A 24804-nucleotide genomic window follows, 5' to 3' on the forward strand; every position below is an offset into this window, starting at 1 on the left:
GTTTTGAGCGGTGATTATACGGTTTTAGTGTCCCAGTCACTAAATGATTTAGTTCAGTCATCATCTAAATATAGAGCATTTAGTCAGACATAGCAGTTTCTGGCTGCTTGGTGCTTGGAGCCCCTGTTGTCCAGAACCTAAGTATTTATAACTAGGTAAGCTTTCTGTCATCAGAGATCTTCTATTTACAGGGCTTAGCACAGTATGTTACACAGCGGAGCTCGAAATGCCACCCGAGCGCGTCACCGGAGGGCTGCTGAGAGGATCTCTCCGGGAGCTGGGTGCTCCCCCAGATCCGACCTAGCTCGACCCAGCTTGGGAGCTCGGCCCTCCTCCGCTCCCCTTCTCCCTTCGAACAAGCCCGAGCCGCGGCCGGCCTTGCCACCGCTTCTCCCCGCCAGCGGGGGCCGTGCCCCGGGACGCTGCGGCGGGGCCAGCAGCCGCCGGGCCCGCCCCACCGTCCCCCCGCAGCAAGGCTGAGGCTCCCGCAGGCCTCGGGGCGCTCCCGCTTGTCCGAGGCCGAGCATCGCCGCGGCCCAGGGCCGCGCCCCGCCCCGCCCCGCTCCGCTCCGGCCCGGCCGCCTCAGCGATGCCCGCCTCCCCCGAGCTGCGGTGCTGGCGGGCGGTGGGGGGGGAGGGCGGGACGGGAGCGCCCGGCCCAGCAGCCGCGCCGCGCTCTGGGGCCGGGGGCGCCTCACCCACCTCCCACCGCCGCCGCCACGTCGGGCTGCCCCCCTCCAACAACATGGCGCCCGCGCCGCCGGGGCCGCTGCTGTCACGTGGCCGCCGTCACGTGTCCGGCGGGACCGGAAGCGGCGCGGCCGGGCCTCCCCCTGCGCCGGCTGCCGGGCCGGCCCCGCGCGGGGCAGCGGCGGCCATGGGCTGGGTGCGGGCGGCCGGGCAGCGGCTGCGGCAGCGGGCGCGGAGCGCCGAGGTGTTGCGGCAGATCTGCCGGCAGTACCCGCTCTTCTGCTGCCTCCTCCTGGGGCTGGGCGCCGCTACCCTCCTCCTTAACCGGTAACCGGGCCCGGGAGGGCTGGCGCGGCGCGGGGGGGCCGGGCCCGGCCCAGGGTGGCAGTGGCACCTTGTCATGCAGTAAGCTTTCCTTCCTATTTATTTATAAGGTATCTTCACGTTTTAATGATCTTCTGGTCGTTTGTGGCTGGTGTCGTCACCTTCTACTGTTCACTGGGACCGGACTCCCTCTTGCCCAATATTCTTTTTACAGTAAAATATAAACCCAAGGTAAATATATATGTTAACATTCTTGTGCTTTCTTGAAACTTGGTAAGAATTTATAGTGGGCAACAATTCTTGTGTAATTCTAGCTGCTTTCAGAAATACTACACATCAGTGCAGCTCATATCCGCTAACTGATAGATGTTTTGTAGCAAACATACAGTGATTAAGACTTTAGATTCTTCATACACTTCTGCATAGTCCTATCAAATTTATGTATGGCTGTAAAGCCACTTCTTGGGAGTGTTCACAGATATTATTTTCAGCTTCACTAATCTCACTTTTTGCATTTGAGTAACAAGTAGTTGAGAAATTATGTAGTTGTGTTCCCTTTTATTGAGGCTTTTTCTTTTCTAAGGGTGCTCTTCCTTTGGCAAGCCAGTGCCAAGTCTTTTTTGCTGATTGTAGTCAAACTTCTTGAAGTGGTACAGCATTTCAAAGAAAAAAAACATTCCCAAAGGAGATTACTTTTTTCTAACTTAAAATTGTTTAATGTAGAATTTCATAGGGCTAAAAATGTTAAAGTTACAATAGTTTGAGGCTATGAGTAAGGGAAGTTTTTTAGAGAAACTAGCTGGTCTGTTATTAGACCAGCTGATCTATGGGGAGGTGACTGGAGATGTGAAAGGTTATCTGTCTCCTCAAACTTTGTTTTAGTGGAAGCGATTTTTCTGTTTGGTTTGGTTGTTTCTCATACTATGCCTTGTTATCTTGTTTTCCTGCTGGGAGAACAACTGCTGTTCAGTTCTCTGTAACTGTATACTCTAAAAGGACATTCATGAATGTATCAGTATATTAAGAGAGTCATAATTTTGAAGAAGGTAAACTTGTCTAAATATCTCTTCTTAGCAATTAGAATTGCCGGAGCTGTTTCCCCATGGTCACAGTTGTGCTGTATGTGGAAAGGTCAAGTGCAAGAGGCACAGGTAAATTAAATACGTGGTGGTACTGGTAAGCTTAGTATTTCTTACATTTTGCACATAGCAGTAAGGAACTTTCAGTTAAACATCATTACATCAACTTTTCTGTGCTCTTCCACAGACCTACTTTGCTTCTGGAAAACTATCAGCCCTGGCTGGATCTGAAAGTGCCTTCCAAGGTTGATGCATCGCTCTCAGAGGTAATTGCTGCTTCATTTCTTCAGTACCTTGAATTTTAGCAAGTTTTTATTACATATCTCTTAGACCTATTACTTCTGGTTCAGTAGATAGTTCAGATGTACTTGCCAGGTGTGTTTCTATAAAAGTCAAATCAAAAGGATATATGCCAGGAGCAGAAAGGCGAGATGGCCTACTTGTTAACACAGATGTGACTGTTCCTGTAGGAGTGTGCCTAGAACATAGAAGAAACATCTGTGGGATGTTTCTAAATTGGGAAATATGTAGGAAAAAACAATTATAATTGAACATGTCCGATTCTTGAAAAGTTAAGGATTTCAGCCTGGTTTGTTTGTTGAAGAGGTTAAGAGATGATTTGCTCCAGCTACCAAATTTCTGCAATGAAGATGATAATGTGATAGTAGCTATTTAAAATCAGACAAAGCTGTAACAAAATCTGTCTAAAAAAGAAATTAGTAGATTTACTCAAAGAAGAATAGCATAAATACCTGGTTTTTAATAAGACTGTGAATCAGGAATTTTGTTCTTTTGTCTTTAAAAAGAGCAATTTTTTTTTTCTTTGGGTTTGGATTTTTTTTTCCTTGATTGGTAATTGGTGAAATATATTGGCAGCTAAATAGATACTCTTTTGTCCTTTTCTAAAGCTAGAAAATTATGCAAGCACATATGTAACTTAATTTCCATTTATTTAGAATTCCAACTTTGGAGAAATGAGAAAATTCTTGCATGTCAGCTCTCTCAATTAACAACATAGTTTATGAAGTCAAAGCTGTGTCTCTTTGTGGTATAAGCTAACACTTAGCTATGCGTAATGGTGTTCCAGTCATGGCCTACAGCAGAAGTAGCAAAAGAATGAAAACCTAAAGGGGAGAGATGGACAGTTGAGGAATGTTTTTTTAAAAAACCACAGATAACAACTTGTTGACTTCCTTTGGTTTAATGAGTGACTTCCTCTGCAATTTCAGAAGCAAACATTTATTGTTTCAAAATTATTTAAGCTATTAATGTTTTTAAATAAGTTTGGGCTCAAATGTATTAAAATAACAATATTGCTGAATATCATTTCAATAGGCTTAATTTTTTAAACCTTGTTTTAATAATAGAATACAAAGCAAACACTTCTATGCATGTAATATCTTTAGAATTTTGGGTAGCAAGTAGCTGTGAAGTTTACCGAAGGATTTGGTAAATGCTAAAGAACTGGAAATTTTCCTGTGCAGCCATAATGGGAATTTAATGCTGAAAAAGTTCTTTGTAGTATGTTATTCATAGGAGATATGAGTAGATACCATAGTTACCTTCTAAGACTGATCTTTAAAATGTGTTGCTACACATAGGCATTTTGTACTAGGTTGCTGTTGCTGTAGTTCTGCTTTTACCAAAGTGGTGCGGGCTTGTCTTTGCTGTTTGTTTTTACTTCAGTGGCATGTCCCTGGCCCTGCTTTGTTTAGCAGTGTAGACATGGCTTTTGTATATCTATGCCGTGTTTCTCATTCCTTTCTTTTGGTGCTTAACTAGAGGGAAGTGCCAGACCTGAGTTCTGTGCCTTCCTGGGGCAGTGAACCAGAGTAATCATCTTTGACGGACCCAAACCAGCAGTCTGTCAGGGCCACCATTTTCACCTGTGTAGGATATTATTTGCAATGAGAAATCTCATTGCATTGTTCCCCATTGCAATTCTTCTATACTGGTTAAAAGGGTAGCAGGGATTCTGCCCACACTGTATTCCCCTTGACCATCTGCTCTGGGGATGCAGCATGTAATGCGTGCCTGGAATTGGATAGCCTTCTTCAGGTTGGAAGGAGAGACTGCTCTTATTTTCTTTTGTGGGTTAGTCATACATTAGAAGGAAGCTGATACGGTGAGAACTGAATTAAGATTAATGAGATTCTAAAGGAGTGCAGACTGCAGCCTGCTTCTGAAAAGCAGATTCTTCAAATACTTGGAATAATTTTGGGATTTTTTTAATTCTGGATTAGTTTTTCTAGTTCTTCTTTGCAGGTTGAAAAATTTTGGCAATGTTCTTATTTCCAAATGTTTCTAATTTGAATCAGTTGTATAGTATTTAAGCTTGTGTTTTCAAGTGCTTACAGAATAATTTAATACACCCTTGAATCAGAAGAAATACAAGTTTTTCTCACAAGTATGGACTTTTCTCTCTCGGATAGTGATGACAGTTTGTCTCAGTTCACAAATTCTTAATCTTTTGCAGCCTTCTTTTGGTTATCTAGCTGCTGTATGTGGTTTAGAACAATAAGAAAAACCTGTGTTTGGACTTTCCTCCCCCCTTCATTTATGTTTATTATTATAGTTGAACTCTAAACTGCCTCAACCACGCATCTATCAATATTTGATAGTTTGGGCTGTATCCTGTGCAAAAATAGTGCAGTGACCTAAGTATAACTTTGTTTCCAGTTTTCAAGCCGTTGTGCTTTGTTAGTTTCCCTAATGTTTTCTTTCTTTTTTGAATTAGGATGTGATATCTGTTGGTCAGTTTTATGTTATATATAATTTCAGGTGTTACAGATTGTATAAAGGAGAATTTAATTCTATTATTCAGTTAATGAACTCAGCTTTTTCCCCGACAGTCTCATTTTTGCTATGTGAGGGATGGTTGCAAGTCATATCTGCGAAAAGCTGCTCAGCTACTCTTGATCAGCATCATGAAAGAAATGCCTTGGTGGATCAAGATGCTGTCTGTTAATCTCACACTTTTTTTCTTCTTAAATTCTCAGGTTCTTGACTTGATTATGGGACCAAAATTTTATCTCTTCTTTTTTTTCTTTCTTTTCTAAAAGTAAGAAATGAACAAATGCATGCCAAGAAATCAGTTACTGTCTGAACACGCTCTTTGCCAGTGTTGAACTCTTGTTAGGAGCTCAGTGGCCTGCGTGCTTTCTTAATGGGAATTGCTTGTTCTAACCTCAGGAAGTGGTCTCAGCTATCTAGTTGTACCATCTTTTAAGGCTTTTAAAATTGTCTTTTTGGCTTACTTATCAAGTCCTTGCTCCTTTCCAATCTAATCTGACCGGGTAGTTCTGGCCTGCTACTGAATCATTCATCACTCAGCTCTACAGTTCTCCTCCTGACAACTGGGGTCTGTTCTGTGGCAGTCCACAGAAAGCTTGTCTCAGCAGCAAAGACTGACTAGCTTGCAGCATTGCAGTGCATACTAGAAAATAACTTCTCTTTGTTTTTTCTTCAGCTGCTGCTTTTATTGCTACCTGCTGCATTTGGTTTTACACTTGTAATCTCTTTCCAATTCAAAACTGCTCACACATAGTAGAACCAGTCATTTTGCAAAATGCTTGAAAAATGGGTAGGGTTTAAATGAAGTGACTCATCATTTGTATTTAAAACTGGTGAATAATACTTTACAGACAAGGAAATTGCTTATCATTAGCTGTCATTCTTTGAGATGTCCTATCTACTCTGTTGGCATGTGTGCGTAGTGTGAGCAATAGAGCTTGAATAATATTGTTGGTGTTGCTAGAATGGAAGTGTGCACACATTTCCTGCTTTCCTAATGCTTTATGAAAGTGCAGTGGATGATGTGACAGGTTTTTTTCTGACTTAGAGAATCATACTGATACAGTCTGGAAGGCTCACAGGGTTCATGGGAAAACTGTATGGACCGTATGCTTTGAACTCTAGTTACTGGCAGTCAATCGCTTGTTATTCCTTGAGTGCTTGTATTTTGCAGTGTGGATGATTTCCCACTGTAGCTCTCCTGTAGCTTCAGTACAGCACCTTGGTGCAATGGAGCATCATACATAACTGCTTCTGTCATGCCATGTCTTTAGTAAATGTGCAAATAGTAACTGCCTTCTGTGTGTCCAGGATCAAGGCATTTTTTTATTAAGGCCGTATAGGTAGCTTGAGTTCTAGTAGAACGTGTCTTGACCTCCAATATCAGGACCAGTGATATGTTGACTTCAAGTGCGTTTTGAGTTAGTTGTCTTGTCTGTGTGTATGCTGCCTCCGAGTCTTTGGCTAGTGGGATTATCTTTATGGCATTGTCCTGTGGAAGCATTACCATAAACCCCTTACGGTGTGACTATGGAAGCAGGAGATAACAAGAGAAACACTGGCAACTCTGCAAAATGGTTCAACTGGAAGTCAGTTACTATAAACAGGGGATGAATCTCAAGGAGACCTTATGCAAAGTGGGACGGGTCGTCAGGTCTTGCATCTTTCCTGCTTTCCTTGTGGATTAAATAACCACAGGAAGGTGTTTCTCAGAACCATGCGTATTTGGCTTAGCTAGCAGTAAGAATGAGATCTCACACTGTGGGAAACAATTCTTGTGGTGACTTTAGAATCCTCTGGACTGTAGGCGAAGAGAGTGCCAACAAGTTATGTTAGCATTTGATGAACTGAAATTGCAGTGACACATGCACTGAAAGCCTGATGGACAGGCTTTCAATTCCAGAGTAGTAGTCATGGCTAAAGAAAGCTCTTTCAAGAGGAGTGCATTGTACTCCCTTTGAGTACGCTGTCTTGTGCTTGAAGACTGTCCAAGTGCACTTTCCACTCCAAGTGGAAGATGGTCTGCTGTCGTTGCTCTTGCTGGGGAGACACATAGCAAAAGTGGAGAAGGAAAGAACAGAAAGATATCCTTTAATGGATAGATGCAGAGTATGAATTTTTCTGCAGGCCTTTGCCTATGAAAGGCACTTTTTTCAAAGAGTCTGCTGTTTGAGCCCTGAAAGAGTTGTGTTAGAAACTCTGCATAAACAAAAATAATGTTGCAGTACATATGAGACTGAGATTTCTGTGGAGTAAATTGGTGTTTTATATACTGGTAGTGCTATGGAAGGCAGCAGGGAAATTGTTTTGAGTAGTCTAATCTATTGCTCTTAAGGCCAATGGTCTGTGTTTGCAGACTGGAGCTGGATGTGATCTCCCTCCTGTTGTCTGAAGGTCAACTTCCGAAGAAGATTCTCTGGGATTTCTTGATCTCTTCTGAGCTGGGAAGTAAAGCATCTGTTGTCATCTTCCCCCACCCTTCCACCCTACTTCTAATGGAAATATGAGCATTTTGGAGGGGCAGATGACATTTATCTTACCCATCCATCATCAACATGTGATCATATTACAGTTTCAAGATCTATTGCTGCTACAACATGTAGGGGTAGGAGAAAAGACGTTGATGACTTTAGGTGTCTGTGTTGTGGACCATACAAAGTTATCTCAAACTGGAAAACATCCTGTCAGAGAGAGGGTGAAGGAACAAAATTTATCCTTCACCCTTAAAAACAAAGGGAGGAAAATCACTGAAATGGAACCATTGCAAAAGAGAGAGTATCTTACCAAATTTGAGTAGGCGATATTCTTAGTAGTGAAGACAGAAAAAGAGTATTCATCAGCTGCTCATCTGAAGAATTAAGAGGAATTAAAAAGGCTGTGGTGTGCATTTTACTGAGTGTGCTTTTATAATCATGAGTAGAGCAGAGGCATGTAGTGCCCTAAAGATAGTATAAATTTAGTAATCTTAAAGTCTTGTAGTGCATACAGTGTGAATGAGTGCAGCAGCAAGTCTTTAAGAAGAGTAATACTTATTCTTCTGAATGACACTTGTACATCAGCTGTTACATTCAGCTTTCCTTTCAAACAGATTTTACTTTGAACACAGTGGCTTCTTTTGGAAAACCTTTCCTTTTATAGAATATGGCGCAGCAGCCTCAAGTAGCAACACACATATTCTGTTCTACTACCCTGATCAGTGTTGATGCTGCCGGGGACAAAGTGATCTCTAAAGCAATGATTCAAAGGGATAGGTTGTAACAGGAGAAGGTAGTACAGAGTATATCTTGGGGTTATAGTGAAGAAGGAGAAATCTCAAGAAAACTTCATCCTTCCTTCTCCTTCCTTATGCTTGGGTTTTTTTTGGTTTTTTTTTCCTTGGCACTGTCTGATGTTTCCCCTTCCCTTCAGAAGTTTTATTTTTGATAATCATGGTGCAAGGACTTAGCAGTACTTTTGTGCAGGTGTAAGGAGAGGTGTCAGCTGCAGTCTGGCTAGCAGTACACCTTGCATACATGGTGGTGGCAGCCCGTTGATTGCACAGGGAGTGTCACCTTCTCTGCCTCCCTTTCTTCAGTGACATTGAAAGCCAAGCTGAACCAGGTCGTGCCTGTGACATGGCTGCAACAGCACTTGTTCTTCCTGATTAGCCCGGGTTTTCTGACATGGAAAAGGCAACCACAGGCTTGATCTGGGAGGAGCAGGTTTGATGGAAAGGATGGAAAAGATTCTCCTACAGAGATCCATATGGGTGGGATATACAGGGGTCAGGAGCAGGAGGGAAGTGACCGTAAGGATACATGTAGGACAAGGACTTTGGGAAGGGCCCTGGTTGAGACTTCAGGAGATGGCTGGACCATTAAGGCAAGCTTTGTTGAAAGCTGTGGTGCAGGATGTGGAGAAAGGAGAATGGCTTTCCTAAGAGTTGCTTTTTAGGATTCTTCTTTTGCTTTCTTTGTGTGTGGTGAGTATACAGGATTGACTGTCCCACTTAGAGGGTGGTGGAGAGCTGGAAAAGGTGGAGGTTTGGGTGAAAAAGAATGGAGATGTCTGTAAGTACAGGATGGGTAGCTGTGCCTGTGGGACACTCCGCGCTATATCAGAAAAGAGCGGGGACTGATCTGAAAAACTAGGGAAGGGCTGTTTGAGATAAGATTACATTTTTCATAGCACTTGCCTAACAGAGTGGCCAGGGCACTGTGCTTCATGTTGTCAGTAGTACTAGTGGCAGCTGTTTTATGTTGGTATTTGGTGAAACCATGACTTTGCTGTTTGCCCAAAGTACTGATTATTATGCAAAATGATTGATCTCACAATAGGATTGCAACATACACATTTGTATGTTAAAATTTTATGATGTATGAATTATGTTCTATGAGTTCTGGAAAGTTTTTGTGGTTTTAACTCATCTAACAAGGATTTACAATAAACTTTTATTTTAAACTGTTTATTTTGTAATGTGGTTGTCTTTGTTCTGCACAGGTGCTTGAGTTGGTGCTGGAAAACTTTATTTATCCATGGTACAGGTATGAGCTTTACCCAAAAGTTACTATTTTTGAATATCATAAATATTTGTCAAACTGTTTAAGAAACAGTCAACTGAAAATAAACATTTTTGTTTCTTTAGTAAAATATAAAACATACTTCTAAGTGCTACAGTTCCATAATTTTATTGTCTCTTAGCAGAGTAGAACAGATCTTTTAATAATTTAGGCATGATAGAGGTGGTTCTGAAATTTGTATTTCATCCTAAAAGCACTTTTAGGTTATTCATTTTTATATGCTTATTTTCTAATAATTCTTACTTGGAAGTACATATGGCTTGATTAAAACCTCTGTAAAAAACTCAAAAACCCCAGAAATTTATTTTCAGATTAGAAGCATACTGATCTTTCATATTACATAAAAAAAATAAAATAACTTTAGAGGTTTTTAAAAACAAATTCCACTTTTAATTAATATAGAAAAGGTATTTTGAATACATGTTGTGGCCACCTTCTTGCAGAACATCTGGTGACTTGCTGAGTTTTAAGGCTGAGTGGTTGTGCTGAGCTGAATAGAGTACAATAGTGTATAGACTATGACTAATTGTTTTTTCTGTTTTTTTGCCTTGTATCTTTATATATATTAATTAGTCCTTCAGAGTACTTTAATGCCAGCATTATCAGTTAAAAATACTTTAAATATCTTCTTAATGTGTTAAAACAACATTTTGCCTTAATTCTGAATTTGACTTTTTCATTGTATGGCTATGTTTAGTTTTTTGCTAAAATAAATGTATACTTTTTTTTTTATTTTACTCTGGTTTTTGTTCTGAGTCTCAGGGATCTAAAGTTTTTTGGGCAGACTTCTTTGCCTGATTGGTTTTTAGTTGAGACTGATACCTGCATGTCTCACATCTATCTGATGAATACGCTGAAGTGCAAAACTTAACTGCTTATGCAAACAGCAGAGGGAGCTTTAGCACCATGTATTGTGAATAATCAAGTTGGAAAACTCAAGGTTTTTAACTTTCAAATACAGAAAACTAGAGCATGGAGTTGTTTGATAAAGTAACAAATGTAAGGGAACCATCTTATGTATTTCATAATATGAAATTAGGATTATTTGGCTGGTGGAAGGTGTCTTCAATGTCTTTGTTTTGGACTGACAGGGAAACTTGGATTTCACTTACTACTTACATCCCTGATACCCAAGACAGTGGAAGTCTCGAATACATTGTATGGTGAGGATTGTAATATGCATAGTCAGAAGTGCAGTGCAAAATATACTTGGTATGGAGTCAGCCGGCCTCTGGTGACTTGCCCTTTGGTGAGCTGTGTAGACATTCCTGCACTGTCTTTAGTTTTACATGGCTGCACCTCTGGATTTTGAACTAGGTCCGTAAATTCACACCATGCAGATCAGAGCTAATAAGCTTTCCATGAACCTGAAGTACTGGGAGTTCAGTGACCTGTAGTGCAGTGATAGCTGAGTAATTCTGCATGGAACAACTTGGTCCTGAAAGGCTTGTTCGTTTCAGCTTAACAGTGGTAATGTTAGATCTGGTGTCACTCCCTCTAGACATTCAGGTGTTTCTGTGCTTTCTTGTATTTCCAGCAACAGTTGTGCAGGGAGGCCTGAACTGTGTGTCTGTGTGCAGCTGTCTGTCTTGTAGAGCATGTTAGTTCTGACTTTTCCTACTTAGGTGTACCCACACTGTTTGCATAGCTCAGCTCACTCTGGAGAAAGGACTCTTGCATTCATGAAATGCTTTTTCTGAGCTAACAAACTTCACTGTCTCTGGATAATTCTTCAGAGCCAAATCAGAAGCCTTTGCATCCAGACTACACTTACTTAGCAGCGTGGGTAACCGCCAGCAGGCAATTCAGACTTGCCAGACTAGATTGGTAAAACAGTTTGCTGCTTTCCCTTGCAGAAAAGCGTGCGCATAATTCCTTCCTGCCCCTCTTTCAAGTGAACGGAGTTTGTGCAGAAGTGTTACTCTTTTGGTCTTCTTTTTTCCTTTTTTTTTTTTTTTTTCCCCCCTTTTTGTGCCCTGCCAGCTGATACTCTTTTGCAGCACCTTGCACGCTCTGGACATTAAAGAGGTAACATGATGTATCCCACTCGGAAGCCTGGGAAATGTAACACTTACCAGAAATGTATGTTGCAAGATAAAATAATAGATTTATTGCTCAGGAAATAAAGTGCTATAAGCAGGGAAGAGTTGTGCTTGATGTTTGTTTCATTAATAAACTGTGTAAGAATTTGTAATATTTTATTAGCATGTTAAAATTTAGAGGCAAACATCCCTAAATTTGGATCAGTTTAGGGGAACGAAGATTAGTACTTAAAAATACAGTGAACTCTACTGAAATAGGTAGTTCTACCTATGTGCACTTTTTGTTTGGTATTTTTCAGAGTATTTATACTGGTTATATTTAAATATTTGTGTGTTAAGAATTTTTTCAATTATGTGAGAAGAATAGAGCAGAGTTGTAAGTAATCCAAGTTTGTAGAGCTACAAAACACCGGTCTGAGTCTATTGCTTATGCTTTGTGCTGTACAATAAAACTATATATCTTGCTTATACCAATCTCACTTTAAATAGAAGAGTTTAAAGTTTGAATGAGTCAGTCTGTGCTTACTGATTTTTTTTTTTTTTTTTTTTTTTTTTGGTCATTGATGCTACTGCAACTCCAGTTCTCTCAGATTAGATTAGAATCCAGTAATTACCATATTTTTGTAATGCATTACTGTGAAAACATTTTTCTTTGATAGTGACTAAAACTAGTGTTTTCACATATGGAGCTGCTTCTATTTTGAATGCAAGTAATGCAAGAAAAATTCAGGATTTTTGAGTTAGAAACCATAGCTTTACAGTTTTATCAGCTTGCAACTTATTTTCTTCATCTTTTTGATAGGAGTTGGCCAAATTTCGTAAGAGTAATTGACACAAAGAGGGAAAAAAACAGTTTGGTATTTGTATATGGTTTTCATTTATCAGTAGATCCCATAAGACTTTGCACGCAACAGCAATTTGGGTGTATCTCTTTTGAGACACTGGACTCAGTAACTGTTTACAATTAACAGACTGAGCCTTTTTCTCTTAGCAAATCTCTCCATTACACTGACAGTTGTGGTTTTAAGTTTTTCCTCAAATTCTGGGAAAATGCAGCCAATTTTTAAAATGTTTCCGAGCGAGTTATTTGGACCTTCCACTGTGTCACTAGAGTTTTGAGATTTTGCAGGTTTTTGATGTTTTTTTCACCGGTCTTGAGTCTGCTGGTGATTAATAGAATGTCTCTGCAAACCTACGGCGCATTGTGAAAGTACGTGGCATAAAGTCATGTCCAAGTAGAATTAGCCAAGATACTGGTTATCCAAGTGTCAATAAAATAACAACTTCTTGGTCCAAATTACTTCATGTATCTTGTTGGCTGTCAAATACTGGTAATACAGTCATACAGTTTGTTTGCTAATCCCTTGGCTTCCTTTGACAGTGTGGGTATTTGCTAACCATATTGCTTCCAAAATGTCAGCTGCTGATCTTAAAACAAACCAAACCTTCCCCTACAGTATTCTTATCTGCATATGATTAACTGTTGGAGGATGGTTGTATTCCTTATGCCAGGCTGCTTGCTTTGAGGTGCTTTTTCATACAATTGGTTGCATACTTCAACTGTTACTTCACCAGTATCTGTACCTAGCAGTTCAACATGTGTTTGAATGCTATATAACCCAGGCTAACATTGCTTTAAAAAATCGGATGCAGAATAATGTAAAATGATGTTACAGGCATAAAATTTTTATTTTTCAAATGTACTGATTTTTTTAATGCAAATAATATTTGCATTTACTACGTATGCAGACTCATTTATTACCGAAAACTGTGATGGCTTTTACATATGGTCATTAGCTAAAGCAGGAGGTAACTTTCTTTGCTGTGTCATTACTTAGTTATTATAATGCAGTTTTACCTGTATCTTTAGTCATACTGTAATGACCATATATGCTTAAATGCTGGTAGATTTTTATTCTTTCTGTTGCATTTTGTGGAATGCTGTTATCATGGTCTCTTTTCTGCTCAGTTGCTGTTTCTGCATCTAAGACTGTGTATTTCCCATTTTCATTCAGTTTCCTGAGACATGGAGTTAGGCATTTTTCTTCCTGAATAAACTTTAAGTATTTTAACCATGATTTTTCAGTGAACATATTTTATTGCAGCAGATGGAAACTGGCAAGCCACATAAAAAGTTTAGATGATATTTTGACATAGTGAGTTGGGAATCTGTTTAAATTCTTCTTTATTTCTTTGTTTCCAAGCAGAAACCATGTTAAATAATTTCAGTTCTGTTCCATGTAGCTATAGATTGAGGTTGTTCTTTTGTTTTCTTTGTAATTGATGGTTTCACATTTCATGCTACATCGAAATTAGATCGACTTTTTAAAAAGTAAGTTCTGTCATTTGTCAGTTTCCTGTGCTATGCTTTCTTTTCTAGGAAATGGCAATCTCTGTTTAGACCACAAATAGGCCCAATTTTGTATTTAAAAGAGAATATTATTGTATGAAATGGCATCTAAGTATCAGAACTTGTTGAAAAAATACCGATTAAAGTTTTCTATTGGAAGAGGCTGAACTGAAATACAAGGGGTGTACCTATTCCATTAAAAGGTAGATGAGAAACTACCAAGTTGATAATAAAACTTAAACAAAAGAAGTTAACAAAGCCAGATTTGTAATAAACCAGAAGAAAATTACTTGAAATCTTGGAGTATAGAAGGTCTTGTAGTATGCAATATGAAAAATCCAATTTTGACTTGCTTAACTGGGGTATGTGCTTGCAGTACTCTTGTTCCAAAGGCTTTGCCGATATTAATTCAGTTTTATTTCATGCCACTGAACTAGGAAGCAGTCACATATGTGGAAACTTAAGTTAGATTTTGCTTGGCCAAAATCATATAGACAGTATATTAGAGCAGGAATTGCTATATAATTCTAATTTACTGACATATTTATTAAGCCATTGCTGAGTACACAAACATAGTGGGAATGCTGTGTATTTTACTCACCTAGAAGACTGCTTACTCTCTGCCCACACTTGGTAGCTTTCATTTCAGTTAATACCAGTTGAAGTGTCACTGATGAATGTTCTTATTCCAGCATTTAGTAGTGCCATATGTGTTGTGGTTGGATTAATATAAATGCATTTTACTCTGTTTTCTTGCATGACATTCTTTACAACACTACAGAAATATTACTGATGATGAATCCTCAGTGGATGAACTGAGAGGCACTCTGCGGTTTTTTGCATCTGTATTAGTTCGGAGAATTCACAAGGTAAGGTGACTTAAAGGTATTAACATTGGTTTTCCATCAGAAGTAACTGATCTCCATCTGTAGCAAGTTCTTTAATTTTTTTAAAAATGGTGATTCCAAAGTCAGTCTTACAGAGAGTTTAGGCAGTTTCTATCGAAGTTTCTTCTTTGAATTATCCGTTTCCTCCTTCTGGAGCTCATCCTATTCCTGGTTATAAACCATCTTTGATGGTTCATCATTGGAAGTGTTCAACATCAGGTGGGATATGTCTTTGAGCAACCTGATCTAGTGAAAGATGTCCCTGCCCACAGCAGGGGGTTGGACTTAAGCGGTCTTTGAAGGTCCCTTGCAATCCAAACCACTCTATTATTCTTGCAAACGGATATATTTTTTACACTAGTGCAAGGCATTATTAAAACCTTGGGATGATCTTCTAGCTGTCTTTTAGTGACTTAATCCAAGTGGAAACAATTTTCAGAATTACTGAAAAAGAACTAATAGAAAATGGTGAGCAGCGTACCTGTCTCTTAGCTTCTGCTTGCTTGACTTCTTTAAATGCAGGCAAGGTCCTTAACAGTTGTCTATAAAGAATGGACTGTCGTTAAGTGAATATCTTACTATAAGAGCTAAACCAGGTATGGTTCTTATATTAATGTAGTTCTTAAGAAACGTTCTGAAGACTAACGATTCAAAATTTTTATTTGCTGTGTTTAATATATTAGCACATGTACTCTCTTTTCTGGTAAAGTGCTTCAAGCTTCTTCTACAGGAACTGCTTCTAACGTCCTGGCTGTTTTAAGCAGGAAGAGTTGCTAACTCAGTTTCCAAATTTATTCAGTTCTGGCCCCCCTTTTGGAGCAACTACCATAACTGTGTGTCTCTTTTCCTCTCCTTAGTAACAGCAATATTTCCTGAACTAGAAGTTGTACATGTACTCTGTCATGACTGATTAACAGCCTGATTTTGTCCTTGTTATATATCAAATCCAGATGACTTTCTTGTTTATTCTAACTCAAGCATGTTGCTTTTTAAAGTGAACATAGGGGAAGATTAGGAAATGTCTGTGTAGTGCAGACATTATATGGAGGTGTGAAAGTAGAGTAAATCTTTCAAAGTGCGAATCTAGAGCAAGATCTCAAAATTTAATTTGGAGTTGTAATACGTGCAGGTGTTAGTTAGCTGCATTGTTCACAGATCCGTTGTTGATTCAGAAAACGATGTCTTCTCTGTTGATCATGTAATAAGGTATTGACTGTTTTATCTCAGATCAGCTATAGCATCTTTAAGTAGAGTGTTAATTTGCCATGTCTGCCTTTGACACTAATGAAGTAAATGTAGTATCTTCAATTCTGTGTATCTGGGTAGACAATATGTGCAACAAAAACTCAAGACATTTACAAGTATTAAGCACTGTCAGAGGAACTACAAAATAAAGGTTATCCCAGAAATGCATTTCTCTTTACAAATGTTTAGATTTATTTGTATCCATCCTACAGAATAATATAATTTATTTTGTCTCTGTGTGAAGTGGTACAGGTATCTCAAGCAAAAAGGTACTCATAGTAACTTTGTGTTTTGGAACAAAGTTGAAACTTGGTATGTTCAGCCATGCATGGGAGCATGGTGTTTCATGCTATGCTATATTTTTCAGCTCATACTTTTTTTTTCTGCTGAACAAGTGTTTCTGTGTGTGCACACACCTACATACAGATTCAGACAGCCTCAGTAGCTGTGATGCGTATACTACTGAAAACGTGCGCAGAAATCAGAGTTGATATGCAAGTTGCAAATAAAATACCAACTTTTTGTCATTTTAAGACTCCTTGTTTAAAGCTTCAGTAGTTAGCTGAAAAGGGTTATGACAGAATGTTTTATAACCTTTATAACCTCATTTGAGGAGAAATTAATCACCGATTGCAAAATAAAATAGTCTTATACCTTTGCCAAACAGCTGTACTTCGATTTGGATTTATTATTAAACACTTGAAAGCAATAGTTCTAGCTAATAGAGATAAAATTTTTAAATTCAGGAACTACTATGTGTAAGAAAACAGACTGTTTTTTTCCTTTTTTTAGGTTATATCTTTATAATTTTAAGTCTTAATTCAAAAGTGGACAATCCTTTGGCAAAAAAGTATAAATTGCTTCAGTGAAACGAATTCCTTTGTTTTCTGTTTAAGGCTGCCTAAGTGGATTTTTTGAGGCATGGTTCTTGAACAAAGCACTTCAGGCCAGTCAGCTCTTAGTATATGCTGAAATACTTCTCTCTCTTTATTTTTAAATCTGGATTTTCCTTGTTGTGGCCATTTCTGGGCTAGTTATGGGTTTTGAAGAGAAAGTGAAGGGTTTCCCTGTCTATGGCTTGGTGTAGGTAGCCCTGCATCTCATTGAAATTTTTGTTAAAAGTTAATAGTGTCTACTACAGTGTTGATAAGAATTTGCATGCTGTGCTATTTGACTAAACCTCTCCAGGAATAAACACTCCCCTATCCCTATGTTCTGTAGGAAACTCTTGATTTATTGAAATTACTGTTGAAATGTGAGTCACAAAGGTTTTCCTACTTTCTTGCTTGTAAATAGGAGTTGACCTTAATTTAATTAGTTACTGTTAGGCAGTTCTAGTAAACTGTATTAGCTTGTCTGGGCTGGCCAGGTCAGGTCATAGCTGTGCACCTCAAATATTACAGGGGACTGTGCAGGAATGCATGCTTTTCTCTTTGTATGAATGAATCAAAAAACAACTTTTCTCTCGGCTCTGGTGGTCTTTGCAATTACACTGTCTCTTTCCTTGTCTGGCAAGAAGCACTTTTATGCTTCTGTTTCACTACTTAAGGTCTTTATTTGACTTAGTATGGAGGAGGGACAAACTCCATTAGGAAAGAACCTTGTTCAGAAATCTTAAGTTTTGAACATTTGCAACTATGCTTTTTCTTCTCTGAGATGACTTTTGCTCTTGCTTAAAGTAAAGGCCTTCCAAAGTGTAAACCTGTTTCTAGATAAGTTTCTGTGGAAAGTGCTGCAACTGGTAAAGAAGAATCCCTTGAAACTGTACAGGCTGGGGACTGACTGTCTGTGGAGGCTCTGCTGCAAAGGACCTAGCCCTGTGGTAGACAGTAAGCTGAATATGAGCCAGCCGTGTGCGTTGGCAGCAAAGAAGGCCAACAGCACCCTGAGCTGTATTAACAGGAGCAGAGCCAATCGATTGAGGAAAGTGATTATCTGCCTTTACTTGGTGCTCTTTAGATGACATTAGGGTACTGCATCCAGTTTTGGGCTCTCCATTACAAAAGAGACATTGATAGAGTAGAGCCAGTTCAACCAAGGGGCCACCAAGATGGTTGGGACCAGAGCATTTGACCTGTGAGGCCATGACTGTCAGTGGTATTCAACAGATGGATACAGCCCTGAGCACCCTAAGCTCAGCCTGCTTTGTGCAGTAGGTGGAGTTAAGACATCCTGAGGGCCATTTGTGCCTGAATTGTTCTGTAATTCTCCTTTCGTTTTCATAACCATCAAGGAGGGTGTAAATGCAAGACTCTAATACAATCTTTGATTAAATCATAAGTGCTTTTTGTTTGGCTTATGCGCAGGATCCCATGATAACTGTTGTTGACACTAATGGTCATCTTGACTCAGTAACTCAAATTTTCTTTTGGTTCTGCCATCACCTGAGCCGTGACTTTTTTTTCTGCATATACATAGAGGGGGTTTCACTTTGCTTTTCGTCCTTGTGGACATGATTGCTGAGGGTTAAGGTATGCAAGTACTAGAAGCAGAGCACAGTTAACTTGCAAATCTTCACGTAGAACTAGGCTTCATATACCATGACTTGGAAATCAAGCTGTGTTACTGTAATTATTGCAATGGAAGAATCATAATCGAAACAAGTTGACAACAAATGTGTTAACAGTATTGTTTATGGCATTTAGTTCTACACGATGTTATATGCTTTGCCCAGAAGAATGAGCATACTGTCGGTTCATCTGGAGAATTCATGGGTTGTTTCTTAAGGGTTCATTTTGTGGTTAGAATGGGGACATACAAGCACATTAATATGTTTAATAGTTGTCTGTAATAAATTTGAGGAAAAAAACTAGAACAATTTTATTTTAAAACTATTCTTTAGGTGGATATTCCAACTGTTGTAACAAAGAAAATGCTCAAGGCAGCAATGAAGCACATTGAAGTGATAGCCAAGGCCAGGCAGAGAGGTAATGTAAAGATTTAATATGTTGTCCGTTTCAAAGGGTAAGTATAAATGTTTCTTTATGCATGCTTGTTATTATATTTGCTCAGTCTTTTCATCCTCACTGCCTTCTCTTAAAAAAAAAAAAGTGATCCTTTTGCATTTTTCTTTTGGAGGTTGCAAAGACAAATAGGCAAAAAGTTACAGTACAAATAATCTCTGAGTTTTGATTTTCATTTCCCCACATTGAAAATACTAAATTACTTTGGCAGTATGGTAAACAGGAATGTGTTTTTTGTCTATTCAGGGCAAAAAAGATCACTTAGCAATGCTTCTTGAAGTTTTTCCTCTGTATTCCAGATGAGCAGTTATAAATGAAAGGATTTGCATGTCCGTGCACTGTACTGTAACTGTAACTCTTATAGCTAGAATGATTTCACATCTGCATGCTAACATGAGCAGTTAGTGGAGTTGTTCAATATGTTGAAAAGTTAGGTTTATGTTTATAAGCCATGGAGAGACTTTGAGCAGTAGCATATTTAATTATTATCCAAATGAAAATATCTTCACAAGCCTAATGTAAAAATTATATTAAAACTGCACATTGAAGGAGTATTTGGAAAATAGAACACTTGTTGTTGGAAAAGAATTTTTTTTTCACTGGCTGTGTTCCACAATATCTACAAAATGTGGTTTCATTCAGCTTTTAAGCATAGACATTTACTTTCACTGGAGTCATGAACTTTCCTCCCTTCCCTCAAAACATCTGCTTGGTATCTAGAAATACATGCCATTGGTCCTCTGAGTAGCGAGTATGAGTAACACGAATAATGAGATATAGTGTGAACACATTAGATGTTTTTCATGGCACAACAACAGTTTCAAGATACTAGATTATCTTGTGCTGTTTATGCCAAATTTCGTATTTCCTTTAATTTCTACTAAGGAGTTAGAAACACTTTTCTTTAACAGCAGAGAACTGGATTTTAAATGTATGACATTGAAAACATAGCCCTTTTCTTCAGTGTTTCAAAGGAAAAGACTTGTTTGCTGAGGGTAGATATGTGAAGTAGGAGCTGAAAATGACTTAGAGGCACTTTCTGGTAAATGTTGCTGAACCAGGCACCTGTAATACATGATTCAGAGGCAGCTTTCAGGCCTTGCTTTGGTTGCTGGTTGAGCCTAGTCTTTTCTGTGTGTTTAGTTTCTATATCCTTTTTCAAATGATTGCTTTAGGGAGCATTTCCTTTTTTCCTTCTCTTCTTACCCTTATGTCTCTTAGTAATTCCTCACTATTTGCACAGACACCTCCGTGATTCGTGTCCTTGCCAGAGAGCACATTCCTCCTCTCTGCTTTTAGTGACACCAGCTAGGCAGATTTATCAGACAGTATACATTCCTGCATTCCCCATATCATCTGATACCACTTCTGGTTCTTGATTGTGAAGGACAAGTTAGCAGGCTTCTGTACTAAATTCAATATGCTGGAAACAAGCTTTAACCTTCTAGATAACAGGTATGTATTCGGTACCTGACCTGTGCCTGCTGTGGTTCTTGGGATGAGGCTGTGCCAGATTGCTAGTGCAGCTAGGTGTGATTTATTACAGCTCAATTCTTGCCTTTGAAGTGACTTGAATGAATATAACATTGTTTATTCTAACTAATATGTATGGTTTTTAATCTGATAAAGCAGGTATTCTTTCAGCTTTATACAGGTGCTTATAAGAGGCAGCACTCTAACAGATCCCCATGCTGGTTTTGGTTTGATTTACGCTGTTTAAAATATGTGTTCCTTCATGTTTGTTTCTAAATGTTCTAAGCCTGAAACAGTTATAACAGGATTGAATAAAAGTTTGAGTTGATTTCAATTGTGTTGTAGGCAGGTCAGTAGGTAGAAGCCTGATAAATGGGAGACTGTGAAGGAGACTGTGAAAAAAAGAAGTAGAGGCAGGAGGCTGTGAAGGAGATTTGGGGAAAAAAACAAGTAGAGGCAGACTTTGGGCAATGCAGTTTTTTAGACGAATCAAGATGTTGAGTTCTTCAGTAATTATAAATGAGAAAACATTCTGGAAACCATGCAAACTGCAGTTGTTCAGTGAAGGAATTCTTATTTCAGTGTGAGGTTTTATTTTTACATAGCCAGGCTTCAAAGTCTAAGCCAAGGTTCTTTTGTAAAGTTTCAACAGTGTATCCCTTTGGCAGTCGTATATGTACTGAAAGTATTAACGTTTTAGCTCAAATGACAAGCAATCATCTCTTACTTTACAATAAGAAAAAGCTGAAACAACTCATAATCCTGTTTTTTACTTGCAGTAAAAAATGCAGAATTTTTACAGCAAGCTGCTTTGGAGGAATATGGACCAGAACTCCATGTTGCTTTGAGAAGCCGAAGAGATGAACTTCACTACTTAAGAAAACTTACTGAACTTCTTTTTCCTTATATTTTGCCCCCAAAGTCAACAGAGTGCAGGTATAGAAATTATTTAGAATTGTAGTCTTTAAAGTGTTTGTATACTATATTTGGGGAGTGAAAGAATGAACTCTAAAGCCATCATCCTCATCCCTCCTCCTTATCCCTTTGCTTATGAGTTTTTTGATTGGTCTTAAAAATATTCTAGCACCCTTAAGGTATTACTAAATACTAAAATATTTCCCAGTAAAATATAATGGCATTGGAAACTTCACTTAGAAAATTATGTATTGGTTCTGATTTTTTTTCTTTCCTTTTTTTTTTTTTTCTTTTCAGATCCCTGGCTCTTCTGATAAGAGAGATTCTGCCTGGTTCTGTTTTCCTTCCCTCAATGGATTTCTTAGCTGATCCTGTAAGACTCTGGAGCATTTATCCAGTATTACTGTTTTCCTACTAAGTGTGTTGTGGTAAAGCAAATGATGCACCATGACTTACTTGCTGTACATTTTGACTGGGTAAAAGAAAAAAATCTTGTGGCCAATGTTTTTGTTCATTATAACTGGTTTGAGTGCTTAAGTGACTGAACTGACTAAAATACAGTATTGGCATGATATCTTAAGAATGTAGTTTCAATGAAGGACTACAATTCCTGTCAAATAGGAGAATGCTGTGCTAGTATAAGCACCTTCAAGTTGCTATAACTACATTTAAACAAGGGCTCCTTTACTTGAACTCTAGCTGTGTGTATCTTTGTAGCAGTGTAAGTAAATCAGCCTTTTCTGCAGCTGGATTGAAACAAATTCTTTTGTCCTTAATTCTGCAAACAAGAGGGCATTTATTTCTAAAGATGTAACACTGCCATCTTTGATTTTATTTATGCATGTATTTTAGTAGGCAAAATTGCAATATTTATGAAGGTATCACCTAGCCACAAGCAGAAAGTACTGTAGCTGTGGAAGTATTAGTAGTTCATTAGATCTGCACTAACAGTAAAAACACCTTGTACAACTTCCCTGTCCTGGGTAAAGAATGTTTATGTGCAGATCTCTTCAGAAATCCCCTGACTTGTAAATACTTGAAGAGAGTGTTGAAGATTAATTCTCAAACATGTGTTGCCAGGCTTTGTTGCTTTTAAAGTAGTACTATATTCACAGGTTTAAACTTTGGCATAACATAGTGAAATGATTTTCATGTAATTTGTTGAGCTTCTTTAGTAGTACTTTTGTATTGTGTTTTTCTACAGGACACTGTCAACCATTTGCTGCTGATCTTCATTGATGATAGTCCAGTGAGTACTGACAAGTTGGAAACAGTAGTGATTTGTTCACGCATTAAGGAAGCTTCCTTACCCAGTTGTCTCATGTTATTTTTTTTCTACAGCCTGAGAAAGCAACTGAACCTACTTCTTCATTGGTTCCATTCCTTCAGAAATTTGCAGAACCAAGAAATAAAAAACCATCTGTAAGCAAAGGCAACATTCCTGTTTTAAATAAGTGTTTTACTTTACCTGCTGTTTTTGTTCTACAACTCCTTGCATTATTTATGTACTCATTGAAAGTTTGGCTGACTGCATTTTTAACCTACTAAGGTCCTGAAACTGGAGCTAAAGGAGATCAGAGATCAGCAAGACCTTTTATTTCGGTTTATGAACTTCCTGAAACAGGAAGGGGCAGTCCATGTGCTGCAGTTCTGCCTGACTGTAGGTAAGATTGCATACGTGTGCTGAGGTGTATTTGATGATCTTTAAAAGCTTTAAGCATTTGCATGTTGAAGTGAATATTCAGTCTCAGAACTAGGCAGCATTGTTAAACAAAGAGATTACCTTTCAGGATCTGTGTTCACTTACTTTAGTATGAACTGATTCTTGAATGCTAATCTTGGCAACCTTAATGTTGGCGTGGACTGTAGGTCTTAATTGTATTTCTGTTTCTTGATAAAGGTTGGACATCTTAAAATAGAATATTCTTGTAAGAAAACGTTCTGGCCACTGATACAAAGTACAGCTGCCTTTTTTTAATATGTGGTTACTAAAGTATTACTAAAATGAGCTGTTCATCATGAAAAGCTTCTCATGTTCTTTTTAGCTTTAAAATTCTGATTTCTCCAAAGAACAGAAACATAACAGGAATGTTAAAGATGATGAAACCTTCTGTTCAGTAACCTGAACCTTGGTTATGAAGTGTGCATTTGGGTTTGCCATTACACAAGTGTTGTGTTGAAAAGCCTTGTAATTTCGAACAATAAGGTCTTCTGTGAAGTTCCTGTAAGTTAGAGTTGTTTATTTCAAGTTTTTTGGTCAACTAGTAGTTAATTGTTGGCCTTCCAAAACTTTTTGTTTTTTGTTTCTAGTAAACCAGTATTTCCATGTTGCATAGGAAATAATGCGTGTGTCTTCATATCCCAAGCCCGTACATACATTGGGAAGACGTGAACTTACATTAGACAGACTTTATCTCATAAAATACCACAGAAATCATTGATCATTACATAAGAGAAATAATCTCTGCGCATGCAGCTTCTTACGTGCTCATAATACTTCCAAACATGTTGGCTTTTTGTCAGAAAAACTCCTGACCAAAAAACTAACAAAGCAATTACCTTTTCAGTGCTGGTGATGCCTGTGGGGGGCGTTCTAAGCTGACCTTTCTAGAGCTCTCTAGAGCTGCTTCCTCTAGCAGAAAGGTTTATTCAAACTGGCTATTGCCCATGATCAGTCTTTTTTTTTCTGGGCATTTTTTTCTCAGCATTCTCTTCCTTCTGAACTTCTCTTGCATTCTCATAGGTGGCAAATCTATATATTAGCTCATAAAACAAAGAATGAGATTTAGGTCTCTGAAGTTATGCTGTCCCAAACTGTCTACTGTAGGTGGTTCTTCACTTGATAAAAATATTTTAGATAAGAAGCACTTACTGAGAAAGATAATCCAAAAAAAAACCAACCCAGAAGGGGCTTGGTATACTTCTTCTCTGAAGAAGTTTGTTTCTGTCTATTAATTGAAAAATGAATCAAACATTACTTTATTTCCTCTTCTTTCTGGCCAGTAGTCATGCTATTAACAGAATGGGCCTGTAAATCAAGTAGGATTGCACAATAATTGTTCTGAATAGAATTTTTATTTTGTCAATGGAAGCTCATTCTGAAGTTAGTCTGATATTAAAGATATTATTGAAAATACTGTGGTTGGGCCTTAGGAATGAAATAGCAGCAGAATAGGCAGATGACTGGTATAAAGGGCTGTTGGGGCTCTGTGTGTGGTTTGCGTGAACTGGAAATCATGCTAAAAGAAAACTACAGTTTACAATGAGGTAATTTAGAAAGAAAAAAAAATAATTCTTCTGATTCATTCTGCTGCCAGGAACAACTTCATGGATTTATTCTTACTGTGCTAAGGAATCATTAGTTTTAATTGCAATACATTTTTAGTAATAATTTTATGACCAAATTGAATTATAGTTAATAAGAAGTCAACTACCTTATTACCTGAGATTTTTAGATGTCTCCTGTTTCTATTAAAGTTTTACA

The 24804-nt window shown here is 38.4% G+C and overlaps 1 protein-coding gene across 5 annotated transcripts in view; it reads left to right on the forward strand.

The window, feature by feature from the left end:
* Positions 1 to 809: 809 nt before the first annotated feature.
* Positions 810 to 24804, forward strand: part of SNX14 (sorting nexin 14) — a 57397-nt gene continuing 33402 nt past the window's right edge. For 3 of the 5 annotated variants that reach the window (XM_074819623.1, XM_074819626.1, XM_074819624.1), the window contains exons 1-12: positions 833 to 1017; positions 1125 to 1245; positions 2089 to 2165; positions 2281 to 2359; positions 9366 to 9409; positions 14619 to 14706; positions 18812 to 18896; positions 21185 to 21341; positions 21618 to 21693; positions 22525 to 22569; positions 22662 to 22742; positions 22870 to 22984. In XM_074819623.1, the coding sequence (XP_074675724.1) occupies positions 878 to 1017; positions 1125 to 1245; positions 2089 to 2165; positions 2281 to 2359; positions 9366 to 9409; positions 14619 to 14706; positions 18812 to 18896; positions 21185 to 21341; positions 21618 to 21693; positions 22525 to 22569; positions 22662 to 22742; positions 22870 to 22984 (1108 nt within the window). In that variant the 5' untranslated portion in view covers positions 833 to 877. Of the gene's footprint in view, positions 1018 to 1124; positions 1246 to 2088; positions 2166 to 2280; positions 2360 to 9365; positions 9410 to 14618; positions 14707 to 18811; positions 18897 to 21184; positions 21342 to 21617; positions 21694 to 22524; positions 22570 to 22661; positions 22743 to 22869; positions 22985 to 24804 lie in introns of those variants that run through there. The other 2 variants (XM_074819627.1, XM_074819625.1) reach the window with 2 other exon arrangements.

Source organism: Strix aluco, chromosome 3, assembly GCF_031877795.1.
Source record: "Strix aluco isolate bStrAlu1 chromosome 3, bStrAlu1.hap1, whole genome shotgun sequence".
Classification (NCBI taxonomy): domain Eukaryota; kingdom Metazoa; phylum Chordata; class Aves; order Strigiformes; family Strigidae; genus Strix; species Strix aluco.